Source organism: Ovis canadensis, chromosome 4 (assembly GCF_042477335.2).
Source record: "Ovis canadensis isolate MfBH-ARS-UI-01 breed Bighorn chromosome 4, ARS-UI_OviCan_v2, whole genome shotgun sequence".
NCBI lineage: Eukaryota > Metazoa > Chordata > Mammalia > Artiodactyla > Bovidae > Ovis > Ovis canadensis.
This window is the reverse complement of record NC_091248.1, coordinates 45518236-45537875: the sequence shown is the minus strand read 5'-3', so window position 1 is coordinate 45537875 and position 19640 is coordinate 45518236. Positions and strand designations below refer to the sequence as shown.

Below are 19640 nucleotides of genomic sequence, written 5' to 3'. Positions count from 1 at the left end.
AGTTAGTTTTCTGAATTAGTTGCTCTAATTTCATGGTGAAATAACAAGGATTTTAAGTATTTCCTGCCCGCCCCCCCCCCCCAGCTGTATCCATTCTAAAATATTCAGTGTTATCTGTAACTTTTCTCCTCTATTTTTAAATTTTTTATTGAATTATATTTGATTTATAATATTTTAATTTCTGCTGTACGGTAAAGCGGTACCATTTGTATATATATATATACACACACACACTGTTCAATATTAATATAAATACTATTCTGTGTGTGTGTGTGTGTGTGTATATATATATATATATATATATATATATACACTATTCAGTTCAGTCGCTCAGTCATGTTCGACTCTTTGCGACCCCATGGACTGCAGTACGCCAGGCTTCCCTGTCTATCTATCACCACCTCCCAGAGCCTACTCAAACTCCTGTCCATCGCGTCGGTGATGCTATCCAACCATCTCATCCTCTGTCGTCCCCTTCTCCTCTCACCTTCAGTCTTTCCCAGCATCAGGGTCTTTTCCAATGAGTCTGTCCTTCACATCAGATGGCCAAAGTACTAGAGTTTCAACTTCGTCATCAGTCCTTCCAATGAATATTCAGGACTGATTTCCTTTAGGATGGACTAGTTGGATCTCCTTGCAGTCCAAGGGACTCTCAAGAGTCTTCTACAACACCACAGTTCAAAAGCATCAGTTCTTTGCTGTTCAGCTTTCTTTATAGTCTAACTCTCACATCCATACATGACAAATGGAAAAACCATAGCCTTGACTAGACCGACCTTTATTGGCAAAGTAATGTCTGCTTTTTAATAGGCTGTCTAGATTGGTCATAACTTTTCTTCCAAGAAGCAAGTGTCTTTTAATTTCACGTCTGCAGTCACCATCTGCAGTGATTTTGAAGATCAAAAAAATACAGTCTCATCGTTTCCACTGTTTCCCCATCTATTTGCCATGAAGTGATGGGGCCGGATGCCATGATCTTATATATAGTATTCCACTGTGTATAAATGCCACATCTTTTTATCCATTCAGTCCTTGATGTACTTTTGTGGGTTGGGGAGACAGTGGCTGAATTATGTTTTAAAATAGCTACAAAGGGGACCTCTCTGGTGATCCAGTGGCTTAGACACTGCTTTCCCAATGCAGGGGGCCAGGTTCGATCCCTAGTAGGGGAACTAGTTCCTACATCCTGCTGTTAAGACCCAAATAAATACTTCTTTTAAATGAGCAGATTATAAAAAATGTTACAAAGTCTGATACAGAATTATCCCTGTTTTGCTATTATATATTGGCATTAAAGAATATAGAATCCTGTCCAGTAACCCTAAAGCCTACCTGTCTTTGGTGTCATAGCATTTTCTATTTCTAGTTAATTTTTTAATGCGTCCTAGATACTCAGAAACGATAAGTTGGGAGGCAAAAACACTAGGCTGTTTTGGGAAGTGCCAGGCTTCTGTCTTATTCCTAAGGTTTTAAGCATGTTGCCTTTGAGGTTGTTATTTTTATTTAATTTTAACAGCATAGTTAGTTAACACATTGTCATTGTATACAAATTGGGGAATGCTTGTAAGTATAATAAAAATAATTCATGTTCTCTGAAATCTCATTACTTTAAGAAGCCACTGTTAACTATCAGTATATATCTTTCCAGGCAATGACCATGTAAATAAACATAGTTAATAGAAATGGATGATCCTCACATACTCTTTTCTTACTTGCTTTCCTAATTAACAGTATATTGTGGATGCCCTGTGTCAGCAAATAGAGTGCTGGACCATCAGCCTTATGGCTACAAAAGAGTCCTTTAAATGGATATGCAGTAATTTATTTAACTGTTTTCAGTGGTTGAAGCCTTTAAGTTACACCTATTTAATTTTTTTTATCTCAGGGAAAATTAAATTAGCAGCCCTTTTTACTTACATTTGTACACTTATCCATTTCTTTTTTTTTTCCATGTAAATTCCTGGGGGTGGACAGTTGAATCACACCACAAATTATGCTCCAGAAATCTATGCTCATTTGGCACTACTTTAGAATGTAAATTTCTGAGGATCAGAGTGTACGTGGCCTACTTCTGATGTCATCTTGATGGAAACAGTGTCCACCTATGTAGTGAGGCCAGATCTCTTGAAGCCATCCTTGTGATTAATGGCCCATCTGGTATCTCTTCAAAGTGGCATTAGCCCACACTGCTTGTGGAATTGTGTGATACATTTGTCAGTTTGACCATCCAGTCCTTATCCTCATGGCCTGCCACCAAGTGTATGTAAATCACTTTTCTGGGTTCCCTTTTGCTTTTTTCAGTGCATACCTGTTACTTTCCCTACACATGTTCTTTTCTTCCTACATATACAGATACTTGTAGATTTTTTTCAAAAACGTGCTTTAACATATTTTGTGAAAACAATAAATGGATCTCTTCATATTTTTACTTGCAACAATGCAGTATTCTTTCTTAACTATTTGCACCTATTCTGCTAAGAAGTATCAAGGCAAAGAAGAAAATTCAGACGTTCCTTGTCGGAAACGGAAGGTCTTGCATCTTGTTTCCCAGTGGATTGCTCTGTACAAAGACTGGTTACATGAAGATGAACATTCAAAAATGTTTTTAAAGGTAATGTAAAACTTCCAGTTATTCAGTTACTCTTTGATGCTGAATGACTGATTTTATTTTCAGTTGTGCGTTTCAGTAATCTCATTTGTATGTTACAGTCCTCTAACTTGTTTGTAATATTGAAGTTATGATTCAAAGTATTTGTTTGTTTTGACTTCTGAAGCCAAATATTATTTACATAGTTAGAAATTTTTAACTTTAAATAATTCTATGTGAATAAATGTAGAAGGCAAGTTTTAAAGTCACTCATTTAAGGTTATTTATTTTACATGTCATGAGAATTTTGATTGCAAATGAAATAATTAAGGGAGGTTAAATAAAACATACTTTAAAATTTGATACTGCCTAATATGTTGAGATGTATTATAGGTTTAAACTAACCAGTCCCATATCTACAATAGTGGGATAAAACATCATTTTTATCATATAAGAACATATATATTGACAATGTATACATTATGAAACTTTTTCATGACCTGGTGTATTTTGAGACATTTAAAACAATCATAACTTATAAAATTGATGCTAAACCTAGATTTACATTTTAAATTAGGTAAGCTGATACGTGTTTCTAATCATGAGTAGGCTGCCGTGTCTTTTCAACACAGATGATTCTCTGGAGACAGTTTGTAGACAGCTGGACTCTTTTAGCCACCAAAAGCATGTTAGCTGTGCAGGTCAATTCAGATAAGGGGTGCAGTGGAATCCGTGCGGGGAAAAGTTCTATTTCAGAAGAGGCAAGTGTCTAAACTGACTTTGTCTTCATGAAAGAAGTCATTTTGATTTCAAAATTAAAATATCTTTAGACATCCAGTTAAAAATTGGTTTAAACCAAGTCTCTGACTAAACTATTGTTATTTTCAAAACAACTGGTTAGTTTAATTCAACAGATTTCTTTTTCCTTCCCAAATGATTGCTGCTAAGTCACTTCAGTCATGTCCAACTCTGTGCGACCCCATAGACTGCAGCCCACCAGGCTCCCCCGTCCCTGGGATTCTCCAGGCAAGAACACTGGAGTGGGTTGCCATTTCCTTCTCCAATGCATGAGAATGAAAAGTGAAAGTGAAGTCACTCAGTCATGTCCGACTCTTAGCGACCCCAAGGACTGCAGCCCCCCAGGCTCCTCCATCCGTGGGATTTTCCAGGCAAGAGTACTGGAGTGGGGTGCCGTTGCCTTCTCCAACCCAAATGATTATGTGGCTTTTATTTCTAAAAATACATTGTAGAACAGGCCTGGGAATTTTGAGTAGCTCCTACCTACCCATCGCCCCTAAGAGTTTTGTGGCCCCAGAGAGCCACACAGTTGAGCAAGGGGCCCTAGGGTAGAACCCCCACTCAGGAGCTCTTTGGTGCTTGGTTTAACCCCTTGCATTGTTCTGGATTCCACTTATCTCTCTGATCAGGTTACCCACTGTTTGAGTCTTAATCCTTACAAAATAGACACCAGACCAATTCACCTGCCATTTTCTGCCCCCCCCCCCCCACCCCACCCCAGACCATATACAGGAATGTGCTGGATGATGTCTATGAATACCCAATCCTTGAAAAAGAGCTGAAAGAATTTCAAAAGATACTTGGAATGCACCGTCGTCAGTAAGTGTTTCATTTTCCTCATCACACATAGTAAGAGAAAGCAGCAACACATATGACAGAATTGGAGGTGTCTCAGAAAGATCCTTTTGAACATTTCAGATCTGGGATTTATCTCGATTATCTCGATTTATCTCGATTCATTAGGTTTCCTAGTAGTAAATAAGTATTTTGTTTTTATGTCTCAAGATGAGTGAACACTAAATTAAGCTTATTGGCTATTTTTTAAAAAATCCTGTTCAATATGATAGGAACCAGTTGAGCCATGATAGTCTGGGTGGATAAAAACAATTATTTAATGAATTATTATTTATTTTTATAAGTGTAAATATTTAACTTGTCATTTCAGGGTTCATAGCTATCTCTAATAGGATAGGAAAAAACGTTTTATAAACAAGTCCCAGCAAACCAGCAAACCCAGCAAAACAAACCCAGCAAAATGGCACATGTTTAAAGTTCATTTTATGGATTCCCTGAGGTTTCTTTATCAATTTAGAAAAATTGAAGGGAAGTACTTACTCTGACTTTTGTCATGTCCAGGTATCACTGAGGTGTCTATCATTAGTCTTTCAAATTGCTAATAGCTGATTTTACTCTGATTTACCACTAACTCTTCTTCATAACTTTGGTAAATGAAAACATTGAGTCATTGTTCAGTTTTCAGATATACCTGCAAAGGTAATCTGAAGGGAAATATTGTTCTCTGATTTACAATGTAGTTTCTACTTTTTAAACATAAAACACATCTGTTGTCAAGTTGTGACAAACTTATATTAAGATTTCAGCAGTCACAAATGGTGCTTCTCATAGAAAATGTTAATTCAAGCCTTTCACACTGTCAGAGACTTCAAGCCTGACTTGTATTTAGTAAAGGAAGATCCTGTGCAGTGAAGGCTATATAAATAATTTTAGGGTGTAAACAAATCGTGTGTAAACCTTTGTCCCAGGCATGAAAATCACACATTTAGAAGTTCAGAAATGAGCTACAGGTTGTTAATAATGAATGTGATGAATTTTGGTGGTCGTCTTTTATCATCACATTCTACACTGTAAAAAATTTCTATCGCCTAAGACTAATATGAAAATATGAACAAGCAAATGAAGCAAAAATGAAAAAGAAAGAAACATTTACATCAAAGTAATACCCTACTTGGAAATAGATCTATGCTGTAAGGCAGGTCTTACAATTGGGAAAATTTAATTCTGGTTTAATACAAATTTAAATACATTAACTGCATTAATGTAATTTAATACATTCCACTTGAAAACTTACATAAAAATGGGAAGTAATAGATATAAGTAAGAACATGATCTAAGTCATGATTCCTGCCTCTTTGGTATGAGATAATGAAATATCTTTTAGATGCTAGAATACAATTTGAGCTGGGGACCTGCTGAAGGCCCCACAAGTCCTACCACACGTTGAAACATCCTGGAAAAGAGCAGCCTTAGCTAGCTTATTTAGCTGTCTGAAGAACAGTAATTTCACCTAAGATTTAGTGAAATGTGAATAAACTTAGAATTTCTGTGGACTGAGTAAATCCAGTTATTTCCCCAATGCTCACTTTCTGTGAGTAGAAAGCAAAGTATACCTATTGAATAAACAGCTTCTTTTCTTCCTGGTTCACTTGAAATCCTAACATCAAGTGTGTTTTACATAGTAAATGAATGAATACTGTGCATTTTACCGTTTTGAAACGCGGAAATCTCCGCACCGTGCCTGAAAAGTAGTGGCTATGTTGACAGTGGCTATGTTTTCCTGGGTTTGAGACAAGACTGACCTCTTGTTGTTTCCCTTTCAGCACTGTGGATGAATACTCACCGCAAAGGAAGGTGAGGCAGACCCTTCTCTCTGAAACTGGGTGATCTGATTTAGGGACCTTGCCTTGCCCCTCTTGGCATTTCTTCATAATTAACATGAATGCTGCCCCCACCCAGGTGGGCTCAGGCAAGGAGCTGGGGGCTTCAGCTTGCCTCCCTGCTCCTGCCTCACTTAGCTTTCCCTGTGCTGGTTTGGATCCAGTTTCAGCCAGGTGCCCTTGACTTTATGACATTTCTGCATTTTTTGTGGTGTATTTTGTAACCTTGGAGTTTTCCCAATGTCCCCTGAATGACATAAACTTGATTGTTAATCATTGATGCAAAAATAGAAAGTCATCTATGCAAGACGTTTTTGCCTACAAGAGTAAGAAAGTCTTGTAAGAAAAAGGTTTGCACTCTTCAACCCAACCAAGAGAGAGAGATCATAGCCGGGATAAATGTGTTTCCTGTTCAGCATCAGGGGGAAATGCAAAATAACATGTCAGGCACAAGTTTTGTAGGAGCACATATGTCAGGTGACGGATAATCATAATGAATTATTTACCTGTTTCCCCTAAGCAAGTCACTGCTCTACAGCAGAAGTATGACACTATGTCGGAGTGGCCTTATCCGAATGTAAGGATGATGTTGGGGTGGGGAAACCATATCTTTCTCAGGAGAAGCAGCTGTGGACTTTTGTAGTGGCCAGAGGTTAAAAATCACACCTGTATTCTCCAGCATGTTGTAAAGAATCAATTTGGGGCTTTGTCCCTGCCACTGACCTTAGCCAAGGTCTATCCTGTTGCTCAGACTCTCCACCTCCACTTGTATTAATTGAGGCAACTCCCAGTTTATTCCTCTAAGATTAGACGGATGGATTTCATATTCAAAAAAAAATTGGCACACTCTTTTGGAACATGTTGCAAACAGCTGTGGTTTTCCAAAGGGCAGCAATACATTTGTTCATTGTTCTTGTCCTCCCTTCTTGCAGAATAAAGCCCTTTTCCACCAATTCAGTCTGAAGGAGAACTGGCTGCAGCACAGAGGAACTGTGACGGAAAGTGAGGAAAGTGAGTATGATTTGAACAGGGGTTGGGGGCAGGTGGAGGACTTTAACACAACGCAACTTTAACACCTCCGCCTGCCGGTAGCTGTTTCCAGCTGCCACACCCCCACCACCACAAGCACATTAGCATCCACAAGGAAAGTTTTTCTTCTCTTGCCGTGGTACAGTTTCATCATTGAATACTGTCCCTGGAGCCAGGACACCTTTACTTCGGGAAGTAAGGGAAGGAGACTACGCAGAGTCCACTGCGTTCTTAGGGAGCGGTGCAGAGGACTGGAAAGGCACCCTTAGCTGCCTTCTCCCCTGTTGTCGGTCCGTTGCCCGTGACTCACTGGAAAGTCCGCTGAAAGCACTGTTCAGGGCTTGGACTGAGTCAGTCCTGGAGATTTAGAGGAGAAAATCTTGGCGGGAATAATGAAAGGAAGGATGTGAAACCCCTCCTAGGCAAGGCCATGCCGGGCAGTGCCACACATGCAGGGCGTCCTCAGTGTTCGTGCCAAAAGGGCTCGTGACATCCCATGCCCTCCCCCCCGCCCCCGCCATCCGAAGAGGGCCCCTAGGTCAGGGCAGGGGAAGCACCTTTGCGGCACACTGCCGGTGCTGACGTGCTTCTCTGCTTTACTGTTGTATAGCAGAACAGGAAACGGTTTCCTCCTGTTAGGGTAAAGGTGGAGTCAAGTGCAGAGCTGGGAAATAGCCATTCAGATGCTCATGCTATTAGGACTGGAGACTTTAAAACTCGCCTGCCCCAACAGTGCCAAAATTCTAAGTATAGATATTGAATATTTGCTCAACTTCTTGAACCCTTGAGCACCCAAATGTCACAGATTCCTCTTCCGTTCCATCCTTTGTGTATAACAAGCTGCTCATGAGGGCGCTTGTTGGGTCACATCATCTGTACCAAGGGGAGGAACAGAAAACCTCACCTCCTCCTCTCTCAGTTGCTAAGCTTCCTTTCCCATTTGTCTTACAATTAGCTGTTGAATTTTCCATGCCGAGTTTCAGAGGGTTATTTCAAGGTGCCTCAGACTGTTTTTGTTCATCATTTTACTAAGCCCAGTGTAAACTTTCCTCACATTTAGCATTTTGTAGACTGCATCTTTGCCTTGATTCAAAACTCCATCTTTCAGATTCATGTTGATGTATGGCAAAACCAATACAATATTGTAAAGTAATTAACCTCCAATTAAAATAAATAAATTTATATTAAAATAAAAAAAAAAAAAAAAAAACTCCATCTTTCTATGGAAGGAAAAAAGCCTTTTTCCTCTCTCACGAGTCTGTTGACAACACATAAAACAGCTGTTTGTTGGATTCTAGAGTTTTAATGACACACCCTACCAAACCTGAAACAAAATATTGTCAGTGCCTCTGTCAAAGTGTGTTTACTTTGAGGTTTATACTAGTAAACCCATAGTTTGTCTTTTGCTTCATTTGCATTTATTTTTGTGGTGCCATTTAAATTGCATAGGAAACTTCTCTAGGAGCTACACTCTACTTCTTTTCTTCAATCTAGAAAAGAAGAATACTTAAGTATATTATTGTCCTGTCTTTTCTAAAGAAGCTAGTGTTTTATACATTCACAATGGCTCATATAAGAGGCAAATAACATGTCAGTTATTTCCATCGCTATTAAGGCAGCTTCTGCTGTCAAATCATAAAGGAATATTTTTCCTGGGCCTGTTCACCATGACAGTGATAATGCCCTTGTAATAATGAGTAGTACCACAGACAAGAAAAAGGAAATTAAAAAGGCTGGAAATGTGACCTCCATTTGAAAATTAAGCTCACTACCACCTTGATATAGGCAGGGGGCGGAGATTCTTTCTTAAAAGATCAAGAAGGCTTGAAGCCAAAAACCATAGCAAGCGACAGATTTTTTAGATAAAGCTTCAGTTCAGTTCAGTTCAGTCGCTCAGTCATGTCCCATCTGCAACCCCATGGACTGCAGAACGCCAGCTTATGCGAATTCAAATAACAAAGCGTGGTGGTCTTTACTGAGCCACTGGCTGTCGAGAGGAGAAGTGTAAAGTAAAAATGTATGAGTTAGACATTTTTGTAGGCTGCTTTGGGAGATCTCGGTAACCCTCACGGAAGGGTCTGTGAAGTCCAGTCTGTGTTGCACAGACTGCACTGTGTTGTGGGTGGGCTGCCTGCTACCAGGAACACACAACGAGCTTTGGCGTGACACGTGTCTCTCATTACGCTCTGGGACGCCCAAGGACTACTGCGGCTCGCCCACCTGCTTTATAATGCCTCCATCTCATGTGTGTGTAAGCACGGGGCTCCGTTCCCATGCCCTCGGGCGCCCATGTGCACGTGTAAGTCTAGCTGTGTCTGTCCTGTACTAAGAAGCATAGTGTGGTGGGTGCCTTGATTTGGAAAGGTCTGTACCTTGTGGCCACAGTTCTCTGTTTACTCACAATCCTTTCACCTCATGTAGTTTTTTGCCACGTGTACATAACGGAGCACTCCTATGTCAGCGTGAAGGCCACTGTTTCCAGTACAGCCCAAGAGATCCTGAGGGTTGTAGCAGAAAAGATCCAACATGCAGAAGAGGATCTGGCTCTGGTAGCCGTCACCTTCTCGGGGGGTAAGTTATATTCTGTCTTTGAATGTTTAATCATTCACTGGCTTGCCTCCAAAGGGAGAGAGTTGACATTTTATGGAATAAACGTGCAGTGCGTCCCTTCTGGGTCCGCAGCTGGGTGATCACCCTAACAATGAGAAGCTGCCTACCAGAGGTGTTTCCATGACAACAGTTGGGTACTATTGGATACTGAATTTCCTCCCCAAGAACCAAACAGAGAGGCATGCCAGTGTTTTGAAATGTATTATAAAGCTTTACATAGTTTGTACTCTAGATAAGCCTTCTGTTTTCATGTTTAAATTAACTTGGGAAATTGCTAAAGGATGAAATTACTTTTGGAAGCAAAAAGAAAAGACAGCCTTGAACTAGTCATTTTACCGGCTGACAAGTTAATACTTAAAGACTCCCTATTGAAGGAAACAAACACTGTACATTAAGCCGAAAGCTCACGGGCAGTGTTCTTTCACGTAGACATGGGGAGTGAGCTCTGGTTATAGTCTTCTGTTGGGCCTTATTTATCCTCTGAGAATGGTTTATTGTGTGTTTTGAATAAGATCACACAGATTACAAGCTGACCCTATTGATCTTGTGACCTGAACAGAACCCTACGCTTCCACTGGAGCCTGTCAGATCTCTGTGTCACTAGCCTCCCATTTTTGCCTTACGATCTTTATTTAATATCTCATTAGCCCTGAAAAAAAAACACAAAGAAAGTGACTGAGCCTCAGTAGTTGAAAAATGGGAGGACAGCGTAAACTAATCAACCAGAGATGATGTGTGGGGGGAGGGGGAGCAGATAAAGGGCATTTCTGTTTACCTTTTGTTATCACTCTAGAGTCAGGAGAAGATCAGAATGTACTTGATATTAAAGCATTATGTGAGGGAACATGGTCTCTTCCGCTTTGTTACTCAGAGGCAGATAAAATGGCCCTACAAGCTAATCGTTTACATAGTCAAACAAATACAGCCCATCTCCCCAGGCCCAGTGCTTCTCTCCTTCCTCTCCCTGGGCGTCAGGCCTCCTAGCGAAACATTCTCTAAGGGGAAAGAGCAAATGTTTCAGGAACATATGGACTTACATGAATTTTAAGGGAGTTCAGAGAGTAGTTGAATGACTGATAAAATATATTAGGAAATACCCCAGATAATACGATATTTGTATATTAATTTTAAGTGACCAAAAAGATTAAATGATTCCAGACAATAGTAAGCTTCATCAAAATGAGCATTCACCTCTCAAGGCAGTACTGTTACAGAAAGTAATTATTGGGTCCCCATGCAGACAAAAGGTGCTGGAGAAAGAAGGACCCTGAGAGGGCCTGGGTGCACAGTGGAGGCCCACCCGCTTTGGCAGCTGACCCAGTGTCGGCCCAGGGCCACACGCGCATCTGGGAATTAATGAAGGGCTCGTTTTACCCACTATCTGTGATGGCTGTGAAATACCATTTTTACACTTTATTAAATTAGATTCATCTGGAGTTCTGATGTGCATATACTCATAGCTAATCATCACTAGCAATATGAGCTTATCTCTTGAATTACCTCACAGATTTGGAAATATGCCATCATTTTTCATCAATTAGTAGTTTTGTCTGTTAAGAACCTTTCTGCCTGCAGTTTCATATCCCCCAAACAATAATGTTCTTATGAAGGAAAAAAAAAAAGGCCACAGAACCTAATGTGTTCCTTGCTCTAGTTACATAATTTTTAATAAATAATGTTTTCAATATTGTGTCAAAATGAAATGACAATGAGATCTACTGTTATTTTCTGATTCTCAAAAGAAAATACACATTGGCCATGTTGATGGTTTCTCTGAAAGGACTAATACTGTTGTTCCCATAGCTTTCAGTAGGCTTCCAGCTGTTTTGTGCCCAGGGGAAGTATATGTATGTAGTAACAGAAACCTACCGGTTACTCAGAGCTTAAAATTCTATCACTTGTCATTGTTTATGGCATAGTGACAAACTTGACCGTAAGAAAAATAATTCTTAGCAAATGGAAAAATGGCTGTCAAAAAACCATGCCATTTTATTTCATAGCAAATGCAGAATGGCTCCTATAAATTCATATCTAAGGTATTTATGAATATACAGAGGGTTGCAAGAAGCTGTAGCTTAAACAAGGAGGGAAGATAGAGAAGAATGTCAGAGCCCAGCCATGTGGGACCATTTACAGCAGATGTCAACAGCCTGACATGACAGAACTACTGATCTTTGCAGTGCTGGATGGTAAAGAATGTATTTGAGTATCATTTTTGTCCTCCATATCAAGCGGAAATGTTCAAAACAAAATCTGGCATTTGAACTGATTATGTTATCTAGAAAAAGAGATGTGATGTATTGGTTTTCCAGCCATGCTGGATAAATAAAGGGCTGCCTTAGGGGACACTGATTGTGTTACAGTGGAATAAACTTGAATATCACTTTGGTCAGTTCCCCTCTGTGTTTTGCAGGTGAGAGGAGGACATTTTTCTTTGAGAAGCATGTTGTGTTATGAGTCCAGCTATGGTAGAAAAATGGCCAAAGGGTAGGAACAATAGGCAAATAAAATAGAAGAAGAATAGATGAAAGATATTCACTTTACTAGTTGCCAAGAAATATAAAATATACCAATAATCTATTTTTGGTTTTAGCAAATCAATAAACTTATTCAAAGTAATGATGAGTATTGGTAGACATAAGAATTGGAAAGCAGTTTGCAGCTTGTATCAAAACCTTTACACATGTTCATTCCCTTTGACCTAGTAATTCTACTGCTGAGAATCTGTCTTAAGAAAAATCATCTATAAGGAGCCAAAGATTTATGCAGAAGGATGTTGACTTCAGCAATATATATTATGGCTGCTGTAATAATAGATCCCATTTATCAAATCCCTGTTATATGTCAGGCCCCTTGCTGGTATTTAGCACGTATCTTGCTGTCTAATTTATATGACAAAAAAAATTGAAAACCATTAAATGTTCAACAATAGAGGAAAGATTAAATGATGGTATAATAGACTGTTATATAACCAATTACACATGGCATATATAAATAATTTTGACAAAAGGATAAGTACTTATAATAAAATCAGAATATAAAACCACAAAAGGAATTATTACAAATATATATGTATCTATGATTAATGTATACATATGAATAGCTGTGACTATATGTACATGTGTGCACATATGTATTTGCATAAATATGAGGACAGAGATATACCCAGCTGTTACTAGTATTACTGTTGTATGGTTACTTTCTTTTTTTTCTGGTTTTTTTTTTTTTTTTGACCCTGCCTCATGGCATGTGTGATCTTAGTTCCCCAACCAGGGGTCGAATCCCTGTAACGCACCCTGCAGTGGAAGCACAGAGTCTCAACCACTAGGCTGTCAGGGAAGTCTTCATATGGTTACTTTAGAGATATGAAGTGAAGAGTGAGTTTTACCTTCTTCCCCAAGCTGTTCTGTGTAAAAAATGACTAAATATAAGAATGAATCCTAAGAGGGCACCTCTTCGTGGATAATGGGCTTTGGTTATCTGGTGTCATTGTATAGCATATGCAGAACTGAATCACATCTACTTCACGTTCCATTTACTTTTAAGCGTTTTTCTTTGGCAGATTTCACTCTTTAGCTGTACTGTGAACGCATACTAGCTCTTCTTGTGTTTTTAATTATTCTTTTCTGTAAATAAAGAAAAGCATGAGCTTCAGCCAAACAACTTGGCCATCTCCAAATCCCTTGATGCCTCTGGTCGGATATATGTCTACCGGAAAGACCTGGCTGACACTTTGGTGAGTTACCTTTAGCCTTGTGGTTGAAGCACACGGGCACAAATGTCAGGCTGAGAACATGTATTTGTGTGTTTTAAAATGAACGTTAGAAAAATACATCAAGCTGTTTCCTTCTGTAGCCAACAGTACACTTGTCAAACAGCAGTACGTTTGCTAATCAAAGGCAAGCCTGTCTTTAGGAACTGAAAACCCTTCGCACTGTTTCTCTCTAAGCCTCTCTGGAACAAGGGATTTGAGAGATGGGACACTTTCTCCAACAGAACCTTAATTCTATTTCTTCTTTCCTGGTGAATATATGGAGATCAGGCTGAGGAATCCATCCTGTGTTCATTTAAAGGGAAAGAGGTTCTGTTCTTCTGTCCCCTGGGTGCCCTTTGAGCGTGCCATTCCCTTGAAGAGAAGGTACATGGTCAGCATTCCCTGTGTAAGTGGGCAACATCAGATGCCACTGAAGAGTAAGCCACGAAGAAATGGAGAAACCCCACTGTATGTTATTTTCAGTTTTAAGTTTTAGAACCTTTATACTTAACTAGATGATTTGTTGTTGTTGTTCCTAAAAGCCTCAGTCTAGTGGTCGCTTTCTGGATGGTAGAATCAGGCCTCAGAGCCATCACCCAAAGAAAGTGGGCTCTACCAGATCATGATTGTATCATCCCGAGTCAGGGTCCTGGTCTGTGCCATGCAGTCATCACAGGAATGGGTCTTTCCAGCTAGGCTCCTTTTATGCATATAATTGACGAGTCTGTATACCATGTAGGTTAACCAACACTGCTTATAATAAAAATATCTCATGTAAAATTACCTACAAGATCTCAAATTGCCATAATAGCATTAGTCACCCCCCGCCTCTTAAAGGAGGAGGCGCTAACATGCAGGCTACTGTTTCTGGTGATGGAGGCACTAGTCATCTTCCATTGTCCCGCCCTTCCACCCCCAGCCACACACAGATGTTTCCTGTGACTCCCTCACATGTGAGTTCCCAGAGCTCTGCTGCCGCAGTCCAGGGCTCAGAATAACAGAGGGCAGGCCTGGGTCAGGTCTTGTGGGATAAATAGGTGCTGTGAGTTGAGCCAGATGCCACCCTGCATGTGAATGCTTCCCCCACCTAAAATTTCCCCATTGGAATCATAGTTCTGGTAATTTTGGCGCCAAAAGATCTCCGTTGAAACGGAGCATTGTAAGGGAAGGCTAGCAGGGGAAACCACTCATATCCCCTGTGCTTGGGCATGGGTCAGTCTTCTTGGAAAGCAGGAATCGTAGCCCTGAATGATTGGAATAGAGAAATAGAAAGTGTTTCCTGGAGAGGGTGGTGGACTACCCTGAATAACCAGACGGCAGGGCCAGGGTAAGGGCACGTTTAGGGAGAAAGCAGGAGGGATAAAAAGCCGAGTGACAATGTCCTTACAGCTCCCACTTCATAAGCAGAGATCTGTGTTTCTTCCCGCCTCGTGGCTCTGTGAATGTCTGCAGTGTAGCCTGACATCGGCGTGGTCCCCATCTAGGCAGACAGGGCCCTGAGAAACCTGGGCTTTCCCCACCTCAGCACCTCAGTGTCTGCACGTACATCATTCGTCCCGCCCCTGCTGAGCCCCACCCTGTGCCCATGCTGGAGGTACAGGGCCAGTTTGTACCTAGCCCTACTCTGAAGGGACTCGAGTCTGTGGAATGGCTTGTGGAGGTCTTTTGTCATGGTTTCAGTTAGGAAACCTTTTCATAAATATAAACATTCAAAAATGCTAATAATTTATTTTACAGTTCAAAAAAAATAAAGACTAATATTTGGATTCTGAAATATTCCCTTTACTCTTCTATGGCATTTATTTTTGAAAAGTCCTCTTTTTTTTTTTCCTCCAAGACATTAACTGTTTTAACGTCATTAACTGTTCAAGTCAAATGAGAAAATCTATTACCTTAATTAAAAAATACCATGTTTTGGAAAGATGCCAAATAATTTTAAATAAATTTAACAGTGATGGCAGATTTAAAATTGTGGTGGCATTTAATAATTTTATGTCAGATTTTAAAGAAATACTGTTATTACCAAACTCTTCATACCCATTTGTCTAGGGAAAGCAGTTGATAATTTAAAATAATGATACACCAATGGGTATAAATGAATTAACTTTTATTTTTTATTTCCTGTTTTTTTTTTTTTTTTCTTTTGCTTTCCACGGGTATTTTAGTAAAATTTGTAAATGCATGTCTGGGATGAGACTCGTTAAACATATTTCCTGTAAAAGCCGTGTCTGTCTTTATTGAAGTGCACTGTGACATTTCTTTTGTTTGTTTTTATCCTAACCCTGCTGGCACATTAATTCTTACCAGAAACCAAAGTGACTTCAGGGCTTTTCCTTTCATTATGCTGTCTGCTGGGGCAGTGTTTTATAATCAGATTTGTGCGTGGGTACGTGTGTGTGTGTGTGTGTGTGCGTGCGCACTTGTGCATGCTTGCCTGTGGGGAGGGAGGGACAACTCAGTGAAGTATCATTGATCACATTCTGCAGCTTCTGAGGCTGTTTCCTGAATTGGCTGTAACTCACTGAAGGTGAACAGACCAGGGAAACTATTAAGTGCACTCAGACAAGATTATTTTTCTAATGTGGGCCCCTAGTGCCTTTCTGTGGCCAGCCAATTCAGTGCCAAACATCTGGGAATTTACTGAGGATTCTTTTGCTTCTGTCTGTCACTTTAGAATCCATTTGCAGAAAATGAGGAATCACAGCAAAGGTCGATCAGGATTTTGGGAATGAACACTTGGGATCTTGCTCTGGAATTAATGAATTTTGATTGGAGCCTTTTCAATTCAATTCATGAGGTAAGTAAGGGGGAAATGATCAAATAAATGCTAGTGCCATTTTAACTAGGAATTCTTCTTGAAGAGTGTTCATGTGTGATTAGGTTTTAAGATGATCCATTTTCTGGTTGATATAGTTATGCTTTGGGATACCATGGCCCACAAAGATACTTGGGGACTTTAAATATATTGAAAGACTGATCCAAACCTAGGAAAATTAGAATACATGATCATGCTTTATTTGCACCTAATACAATCAGATATTTGTGTAATGTATAAATATGCTATATTTTTAATGTTTGAAAACATGTATTCATATATATGTGTGTGTGTGTGTGTGTATATATGAAGGTTGAATGGGGTTGAAGAGGTGTTTTATGTTTGATACTGACATTTTAATTTTTCTGTGGCTTTACAGTACTTATATAAAAATCACATTTATATCTGTTCCTACATGCGCACACAGACTTTCCTAAGAACATTCTATACATTTAGACTATGCTGCAGGACTTCAAGCACTCTCTTGGACATTTTGAGATATATTTCAAATTTTTATGTCCATCAGTCTCTCCCTTGAGGACAGCTTAAGCGTGTATAAAACATGGGATGAGGGGCAGAGTGCTACTGACAATTGATGAATAAATGTAGCCAGTGGAAAGGCACACGGGAATCAGTAGATGAAAAATGAGGTACACTGTGTTGCATTTGCTTTGCCGGGTAGTGAAATGTTTCATTACAAAAAGGCCTTTCCTGCTGAAGAGGGAACTCATGCCTGATCAAGGGACCCCCAAGGCTCTCTTTCATTTTGGAACATCTTTTAAATGTCCCCATATTTTCTCGTGGAAAACATTCCAATATAACGATCTAAATTTGAGCAAGTAGTGAACTCATTCAAGCTAAATGACTTGTGACTTTGGAAGTGTTGGTAGAGTGGGATGTATCCCTGCTTATGTGCTTATGCAGTGGGAGGATGTGAATTTCTCGTGTAAAACACACACACACACACACACACACACACACACAGACAGAGCTTTCTGGTTAGAAACAAATCTCTTCCATTGCTTACATATGATCAGTCTAGTCACTAGTTAGTGTCAGTTTTGTACCTTATTCTAATCTTACTCTCTTTCTATGATTTGACAGTGTCTTATTTCAGTGGTTCTCAAAGAGTGGGTACCCAGACCAGCATCATCAGTATACGCAGGAATTTAGTAGAAATGCAGATTTTTGGCCAGATCACAGACCTGCTGACTCAGAAAATGTGAGAGGGTGGGGCACAGCAGTCTGTGCTTTAACAGACCTCCAGGTGATTCAGATTGACCCTGAAATGTGAAAACCCTTGTCTGGAGAATCTACCTGTGAGGGTCTAATGTACATCTGAACAAATGATGTCATTTGTGCTTGAAGTTGCCTATAGAACAAGTTTGGGAAGTTTGGATTTGATTCAGCCTGTGATGTAAGAGCGTCTTAGGTTTTCATGAAAAGCATCATCTTTGCATTCTAAAAAAGTAGATTTATGTAAGTCTTTTATGTGAACATCATTTCATGAGGCATTTCTGAAAGTCAACATGAATTGTCTTGAATTTAATATATTGTTATTTGTTATATCTAACATATTATGACAGTGGCTATCTGAAATAGTTCTTAAAAACCTACCTGCAGGGCAGGAATAGAGACACATATAGAGAACAGACTTGCGGACCCAGGGAGGGAAGGAGGGGTGGTGCGAGTTGAGAGAGTAGCATTGAAACATACATTACCATGTGTAAAACAGCTAGCTAATGGGAAGTTGCTGCATGACACAGGAAGCTTAGCTCAGTGCTCTGTGACCACCTAGAGGGGTGGGATGGGAGGGAGGTTCAAGAGGGAGGGGACATATGTATGCTTACGGCTGATTCACACTGTTGTACGGCAGAAACACAATACAACATCGTAAAGCAATTATCCTCCAATTAAAAATGAATTTTAAGAAATGGATTGTATTTTGTATCAGCTTGACCCTGTGCTGTAACAGTAAATGCTGGCATGAATACATTGTCTTTCAGCAAGAGCTGATCTACTTCACATTCAGCAGACAAGGAAGCGGGGAGCACACAGTGAACCTCAGCCTGCTGCTCCAGAGATGCAATGAGGTCCAGCTCTGGGTGGCCACGGAGATTCTGCTCTGCAGCCCACTGGGCAAGCGAGTGCAGCTGGTGAAAAAATTCATCAAAATTGCTGCTCAGTGAGTGTCTAGTGGTAAAAAATGCAATTCTATTCCTCTCCCTGAGAGGGAATCTGTTTTTTCACTGTAATGGGATAGGATTGGATGTGAAGAGATGGGATACAAAAGGGTAATAGTGGGTTAAGTGACCAAATGATTGGAAAGGTCTGTTCTGAATATTTCTGTCTTCACCTTTGAAATATTTATATCTTAAAGTAAATGTCACCATACCAGACCATAGCTCTCTGTGCTGAAGGAAAAAGCAGGCAGTGCACACGTGCCCCATTGTGCAGCTAAATTACACGGTGGCCAGGTGAGGTACAGTAGGTTAGGAACATGGGGGGAGATGATGAGAAGGGGTGAGAACTGTTGAAAGTCAGATGTGTTTCAAGGTTCTGCTCCTGGCTCCTTGATGCCCAGAGTATGAACTTTCATTGATTAAACTTACTTTTGTATATAGAAATTCCTTCGCTGGGCTATGTTAGCTTCCAGAGGACAGGGACCACCTCTACTCAAACATTGGACCTAGGGTACCTGGTACCGAAGTTGGTAAATAGCAGTGACTCAGTAGTTGGTTGGATGACATTTTAGTAACCTCCTGGGGGCTTCTGTTAAAATACCAGATTAATGTCCTGAGACCACTCTTGGGACAGCTTTCCAACACAAATAGGCAACAGGAGTCCAGATCTTTCCCAGTTCCTCCTACCTTCCAGTTTTTCCATTTTTTTTCTGCTTTGTCTTTTAAAGTAGTTTTTATATCAGACAGTTTTTGGGTCCATGTCAGTGTAATATATTTAGGAAATCTGTATTGATCACTCTATGTTTGCACATTTGTGCAGGGTATTATGGGGGAATCAGAATGCAGCTATGCCCAGTACCTGCCTTTGAGAACTCTGCGATCTGCTGGGCAGGGGAATACTTTCTATAACTCCAATGGCTCATTGCAAAATAGAACCCAAAGGTGCCCTACCATGAGATGAAGTTCTTTCAGGGGCTTTAGAGGATGGGAAGCTTCTATGCTAAGGGAATGGGACAGGAGGATTAGAAAAACATTGGGAAGAAAGTAGCATTTTGAATTCCAGGTAAAAATTCAGGAGTACACTCTCCATGGAGTTCAAACTCACAAGAGTGAAGCAGAGAAGTTGATGGGAGGCAGAGAGCATGTGGTCAGGAGAAGGAACCTCACCCAGTTAGGCCTGAGTGGAAGG

The 19640-nt window shown here is 40.1% G+C and overlaps 1 protein-coding gene across 2 annotated transcripts in view; it reads left to right on the top strand.

The window, feature by feature from the left end:
• RAPGEF5 (Rap guanine nucleotide exchange factor 5) overlaps nucleotides 1-19640 on the top strand; it is a 233557-nt gene that overhangs the window by 187193 nt on the left and 26724 nt on the right. For both annotated transcript variants that reach the window (XM_069587656.1, XM_069587657.1), the window contains 8 exons: nucleotides 2467-2611; nucleotides 4107-4204; nucleotides 6004-6034; nucleotides 6993-7071; nucleotides 9511-9660; nucleotides 13338-13435; nucleotides 16128-16250; nucleotides 18275-18453. In XM_069587656.1, the coding sequence (XP_069443757.1) occupies nucleotides 2467-2611; nucleotides 4107-4204; nucleotides 6004-6034; nucleotides 6993-7071; nucleotides 9511-9660; nucleotides 13338-13435; nucleotides 16128-16250; nucleotides 18275-18453 (903 nt within the window). The remainder of the gene's footprint in view (nucleotides 1-2466; nucleotides 2612-4106; nucleotides 4205-6003; nucleotides 6035-6992; nucleotides 7072-9510; nucleotides 9661-13337; nucleotides 13436-16127; nucleotides 16251-18274; nucleotides 18454-19640) is intronic.